This window comes from Nelumbo nucifera, chromosome 7, assembly GCF_055504915.1.
Source record: "Nelumbo nucifera cultivar China Antique chromosome 7, China Antique-T2T, whole genome shotgun sequence".
Classification (NCBI taxonomy): domain Eukaryota; kingdom Viridiplantae; phylum Streptophyta; class Magnoliopsida; order Proteales; family Nelumbonaceae; genus Nelumbo; species Nelumbo nucifera.
The window spans coordinates 36,097,632-36,104,370 of NC_142655.1; the positions used below are offsets into that span (position 1 = coordinate 36,097,632).

The following is a 6,739-nucleotide window of genomic DNA, read 5'->3' on the forward strand; positions in this document are numbered from 1 at the left end:
GCAAATTTAGTGCTCATACATCTATCTCATCATAGTTGTGATGTCTTGGCCAACAAAACACAAACCTAAAACCCACCATTGATCATGCTGAAACAGTGTCTGGACAGTTTTTGTTGTGAGCAGATCCAGACTTCATGACTGCACCGAAATACTAGGAATTTGGGGTTTTTGAAAGTTTGGGATGATGTGTATCGATCAATTGATACACACCAAGAATATCAATAATTTGATCCTTGATCAAAGAAGCATCATCGGGCTCATTTTGAGAACTATATGCATTAGAATGCGCTTGTCCTAATACATCTGAGCCAAATAAACAACAGAGTAAAACCCAACATCGGGCTCATCTCAGATCACGAGTAACGGACGTGCTTCTAAATGAATATATACTATGGTAACTTTTATATATGATGAAGTACAGAACACCTATCATAACTAATACTCTTCATGCATGCAATGTCTCTAACTTTGGAGGATTTACATAAAAGAATATATTTCAAGGTTGGTTTCTGTTTGACAGGTCAAATGCGTCGAAGGGAAGCCAACCTCTTCTCTAGATCTTCAACATCGGTAGACTCAGAACTGCAAATGGCAAAACAGGTATGATGAGATGTCAGACTCAGTAAAACCTTGAAAATAAATAGGATTCAAACACTACATTTTTCAAGGATATGGATTTTACGTTATATAAATAATGGGATCATCGTTGAAAAGGCAAAAAAGAAAATAAAAAGAAAAAGGGTTTCAACCAGTGCAAAAAACACAGCAAACAGATAATACCAAGTTTAAGAAATTCATCAAGTTTTCAAGTGAACGTGCTTTGGACGGGATTAGCGCTAAACGCAACAGTAGGCTGTTGGAACCAATAATAATGTCCACTCCAGCATGGTTTTCAAAACCGGACCGGAAAAACCGGAAACCGGCCAGGTAACCGGTTCTGTTTTTCCCCAAAACCGGGATTTCTCAAAAAATCGTTGATTTTAATCAGTAAACTGCTGACCCGGGCGGTTAACTGTAACTGTTCGAACAGTTTTGACCGTTTTTTATTTTTTTTAATTTTTTAATTTTTTGTCAGAACAAGCCGACTGTTTTAAAAACCATGCACTCCAGTCATGGGACCAACAAACATTCAACCCTCAATGTACGCCCATGTATTTTTTACCACTGACGTGCAGTATTATCATTGATTCCACAGCCCACTATACAGCTAAAGCGTTCTGGACATACCCGTATTGGACATTTATGTCTGTGGTAAATTTATAAAACTTGATAATTTAGGGGGCATTGGTTGTCGCGGTTCCACAAACAAATAAAAAACAGATTGTTTCTTAAAACACATAAAAAACAAATCAATCATGTTTGAAAACAGATTGTTTCTTAAAACACAAACACAAAAGAACATGTTCTTTGTTGTGTGTTTCAAACAGATTGCCGGTTCTTAAAAATTTGTTTTTGTTTTATAAATCAATATTTTGTCGATACCAAAAACAAAAACATGTATTGTTTTTTGAAACAAAAGCAACTTGTTTTCCCTCTGAAAACAAGAACAGATTTCAAAAACAAGTGAAAACAATGACATTCATGTTGCAGGACACTCTTACCGTTTTTGCATAAGCTGTGTTTAGTTGGGTTGGAAAGAAAAGGTAACAAGATTTTTGCCAGGAAGGATTAACTGAACACAATAGCTGTTCAGTGGGCTGTGGAACCAATGATAGTGGCCAATGCCAGTAATGTGGGCCCCATATGTTTTATCACTGTCATGGGGCACTATCATTGGTTCAACAACCAGCTGAATAGCGTTGAGCTAATCAGAATTCTTTTTATTGCACTGATTTATGGCAACATTTTTTTTTTTTTGCCATTTTCAAGCGATCATGTTGGGGAATGATTGCTTTGATAAGCTTTGGAGTAGGAGTTTAGGTTTTGGACTGTAAGGAGCACAAGATAAGACAATCATAACCAACCACTATAAAAAATCCCCTGCACTGTTCTTGGCATATTTAGGACTTATCAAAAGGACTAGTAAGAGTGTGGCTTAAAAGCCTCACACTTTTGTCCCCACAATGTGGCTTAATCATAACCAACCACTATAAAAAATCCCCTGCACTGTTCTTGGCATATTTAGGACTTATCAAAAGGACTAGTAAGAGTGTGTGGCTTAAAAGCCTCACACTTTTGTCCCCACAATGTGGCTTAAAAAGCCTCATTAAGTGCACGTTCCTTCTGTCCATGTAAGTGCTGACTTGGCAGGGTTTCAGACTGGGGAGAATATCCCATTAGCACATCAAATGTTGGGTTTTACTTGTACATGTATGTCATGTGCCAATATGAATAGGTTTTTTCCAAATATCTTATTGAATTGCTAATATCCAATTAGTGCATCCCTAAAGAAAAACTTGATATAAAATATGGTATGTACCTTGGAACAACATTTTCAATTTTCTTTGATGCTATCCGACCTTTAGGAGCCGAGGATAACTGTCAGAAGATGAAGATGTGAATCAGTTGTATAGTTTTTTTTACATAAATAAATTAAGAAACATATGTCTTTATTTATCAATTTTGAATAGCTAACCTGTGAAGCAATATCGACACCAATCTCATCAAGAACCTACAATTGAACAGTGTAAAGATACAGTGAGATCTAGGACTAGTTTAGAAAATAATGTAGCAACTAATGTATGATGGGTCTCAGTGTTTGATAGAAACCGTTAACCATAAAACAAAAGCAAAAACAGTAGAAATTAGCCTGTTTGGAATTACCTGGTTAGTGAGCTCCTCTGTTTCCTCTTCAGCCTCATCTTTGTCCAGGGTTTCATCAATAGACTCTGACATCATCTCAATCTGAATAGAGAACAATGGAATGTTTTATATCCCCAGATATTATTAATGCACATATCTATATGCAAGAAAGCATGCCAGCATAATGCAACTGTGTATTTCTTTAACTAATGATGACTTCCCCCTTACAGAGGAGTGTACAAACTCAATGCAAGTAATATCTGACTAGGTAAGGTCTTCACTAAAACAATTGAATTAGGAAAAATGTCACTTAATTCTACTACACTTGACCAAATGAATTTTACATAAAGATGCTCACTTGATTCTACTTGTTAGACTACGCAAAGCATTACAGGTTCAATCCTCAATAGCATTAGGAAAAATGTCACTTCATTCTACTACACTTGACTATCAGTGAGATAAATGTACAACTCATCAAAACCAAATGAATAAGGACAGTCAGATACTCACTTGATTCTACTTGTTAGACTAGGCATAGCATTACAGGACTCAGTAGCTTTTCTTTTCTCGGGAATAATTTTCATTTTAATGGGATATGGCATATGGTATGTTGGCTTTCATATCAGTGAAATAAATGTACAACTCATCAAAACCAAATAAAGAAGGACAGCAAGATGCCCACTTGATTCTACTTGTTAGACTAGGCAAAGCATTACAGGATCAATCCCCAGTAGCTTCTCTTTTCTTGGGAATAATTTTCATTTTAATGGGATATGGCATATGGTACATTGGATTTCATGAGACTAGATACAACAGGTGCTGATGTGTCTGATAAGATTCAGATCACATGAAAATGATAAATCTGGGTCCAGGAAAAAAAACTGTAAGGTTTGAAAAAATTACATCAGGAATTCAATGAGAATGAAGGTTTCTTGGGTTTATGGGAATTACTTAATTTCCAGGGCTATCCCAATCCACTTATTAATCAGCATAGGCTATGTATTAAACCAGACTCAAATAGACAGGTGGGCTAACAGTTCTTATTGGCCAGCCCGATATTTTACCAGTGCACCAAGCAGTCTAGTTTTGTAGATTCGAAAGCTATCCAAGTTAAATCAACTCAATCAAGAATTCAAACCAGTTCCACAAGAACAAAAACTAAATGGTGAACATAGAGATATGTATGAAAATGCATCTTACCGTCATGTCCAGTTGTGTAGACTGCTTCTGGAACTCCCTAATCACTTTTGCTTGCTTCGCTGGTGCCATTTGCTGAAACATGCCATGACATTAGAATCATTAGAGCTTTAGAATCATAATATCCCAATATCTCAAACAGAGGAGAAGTTTTTTAAATAAAATAAGCATTTTCTACAATGCAAAGATTAGGTAACATTAGCAACATATGCTGTTAAGATTATCCAACAATAACAACATTATCCAACATATCTATTAAGATAAATACCTTGTTCATTGCTACCATTGCTTTCGTTGCACCCTTCATCCCCGTCGAAATCGAGGTACTGGCATACAACGCCTATGATAATAATAACATAAAGTTAGATTTCAGGAAGGGAAGCATTCCTAATAATGTTTACGTATACTACTGCCAGTAGAACAGTGACCTGTGTATGAGTTGCTACACCTCTGATTTGGGCACGGCTTCCTTGCAAGTTTGTAATTTGTTGGCGCAACCGAACGAGTTGGCGAGCCAGGATTCTTGTGGCTTTCTGGTCCATGCATATATAGAAATGGTCAGAAAATCAATGTACTTCTCCTTCCCGATCCTATATTTTCATTTTAGAATCATATAAATTTGGTCCAGTTAAACTTCAAAATCTTAAGTGTATTCAGGCACAGCCCAGGTGTAACAAAAATTTCACTTCCTGTTGCAGTTTGGTTGACTGAGATATTGGAAGGTGTACCAGAATCTGTAAAATCTACTTAATACCTCATTTCTGCTGGAGCCCTCAAAAGATCCAGATAAATCCATGAGGATATTCTTCTTCTTATTTTTTTTATCCTTTTACCCTTACAGCACCATAAAAGGATCTAAGGCATGATATGGGAAAGTGGAACTGGCATGACTTTTAAATTGAATTGTCAAATTAAGAAGAACTAGGGTCCAATTAACAGATAAACTTACCTCATTTCCAGTCTTAGCCTCCTTTTTGATCTCTGCCACCAATTTCTTTTCCTGTCGTTTTCCACACACAGGTAAACATTGCAAAAGAAAAAATATATAAAAGAAAACTGAATTTCTCCTACTAACATACCTCCAGTTGCAGAGATGCAATCTCACGTTCGATACCTTAGGTTAATAAGTAATCCAGTAGTCAGTACAAAAAAAAAATATAAGCAACACAGCGTTTAATTTTTTATAAACAAAAAATTAGGCTCAAATTAACAGTCAGTTGATAATTGATCTAGACCCCCTTTCACTGAAGCCCATTAAGAGACCTCACTAGTTTGGATGATAATTTGTTACATTATAATGGGCTATCCATGAACCAACCTAGCTAAATTCCTGCCCCACTTAGTGCAAAGTAACAACCACTATCGATCGTGGCTAGAGACCACAAGTTTGGAATTCAAATACAAGAGAAGGCTCATGGGTTTAACTAATTATTTAGATAACTTCTGAAAATAAGAATCTGCTCTGCAATTGACTTTACTTCAACGAAATTTACCTCTTGTCGCAACCGCCATTTCTCTTTTGCTCTGTCTGAGTGCATCTGCAATCCAAGAAAACATTTTCTTTCTTTAGATCAGTAACAAAAATCAAAAGAGAAACAAGAAGTCTGATACTAATCAAAGTTATTTCTGACGAAATATGAGAAAGGGAAAGGGATGCATCAGAAAGAGCTAAAACGAGTACCAAATTACCCTAATTAAAAATACCAGAGAACACCCCAGAACTCCAGAAGTAGAGTAGGAACATCGAATAGTAGAGTAAACTAAAGATGTTAAATAAATGAAACTCGGAACTTAACGGTGCCTACCTTTGGGAGAGGTTTTCTTCTTGAAAATGTTCATGGCGATCTTCTATCTCAAGAAGATGAAACCCTAAATTAACAGTGAACCGGCGTTGACGATACCCTAACTTTCTTCTAATCGCTTGGCAATCTCTCTCTCTCTCTCTCTGAGAATTGAGTGCGGCTTGCAGCTTTAGAAGAGCGTGCTCAGGGTTCATATCTAACGGTAATCATCGAGGTAGCCGTTACAAGTTGTCAATTACCTAAATGTACATAACTTTCTTATTATGGCAAATTGGTCACAAGTTGTCACCCATAACCGTAAGGCATAATACTAATTTGCTACAGGTATAGCCGAACGCAATGTGGGCGGGCGGTGCCCAGTATAGGTGGCCACGAGCCGAGCGAGTTATTCGAGTTGTGAAAACTTCGACTTGGTACTGTTTAAGCTGAATTCGAGTTTAATATAATAGGTTCGTTTGTTAATTAATTTTAGGTCCAACTCAGTGAAATTCGGTTTTCATGAAAATTGTTAGGGCTGTTTACGGGTCGAGTTGGATCGGTTTAGTGTCGTTTTTCCAACCGACCCGACGTAGTCAATTTATCTAGAAATGAAATTGAAATCGATCCAGTACTAAGTAAAATCGACTTGGTCGGTTTGAATCGGTTTGGGTCAGTTTTGTAAATGATTCTCTCGGTGTAAACGGTAAATGATTCAAGTCTAAGAAAGCAAAGGCCAACTCAGGTTGGATCGAACCGGGTTGGTTGGTTTGGTTGGTTTGGGTCTTGTTATGAACAGCCCTAAGACTTGTGAGCTTAATCGAGCTTAGAATAATAAATAAATAATATTTTTATAATAATAATAAAATATTATTATATATAATAAAACTTTTATTTTTTATGTATAATAGTAAATAATTTTTATAATCCTTATTTTTTGTATATAAAATAAAAATATTTTTTATATGTATAATAATAAATAATTTTTATAATTCTTATTTTTTGTATATGAAATAAAAATA

General features: G+C 36.0%; 1 protein-coding gene across 1 annotated transcript; it reads right to left on the minus strand.

The window, feature by feature from the left end:
• Nucleotides 1-233: 233 nt before the first annotated feature.
• On the minus strand, nt 234-5,916 carry VPS2.2 (SNF7 family protein). The gene is made up of 11 exons (XM_010260368.3): nt 5,745-5,916; nt 5,433-5,477; nt 5,019-5,053; nt 4,889-4,939; nt 4,368-4,472; nt 4,208-4,279; nt 3,943-4,014; nt 2,764-2,844; nt 2,576-2,611; nt 2,420-2,478; nt 234-582 (listed from the first exon to the last, which is right to left on the minus strand). The coding sequence occupies exons 1-11, from the start codon at nt 5,776-5,778 to the stop codon at nt 522-524; spliced, it is 651 nt and encodes a 216-aa protein (XP_010258670.1). The 5' UTR covers nt 5,779-5,916; the 3' UTR covers nt 234-521.
• Between the last annotated feature and the right edge of the window lie 823 nt (nt 5,917-6,739).

Bases quoted from the DNA above. Each gene is read 5' to 3' on its own strand.
- VPS2.2 (XM_010260368.3), bottom strand. From the start codon at position 5,778: ATGAACATTTTCAAGAAGAAAACCTCTCCCAAAG. The intron at 2,612-2,763 runs GTAATTCCAAAC...GTTCAATTGTAG, and splicing joins CAGAGGAGCTCACTAACCAG to GTTCTTGATGAGATTGGTGT. The intron at 2,479-2,575 runs GTTAGCTATTCA...ATCTTCTGACAG, and splicing joins GTGTCGATATTGCTTCACAG to TTATCCTCGGCTCCTAAAGG.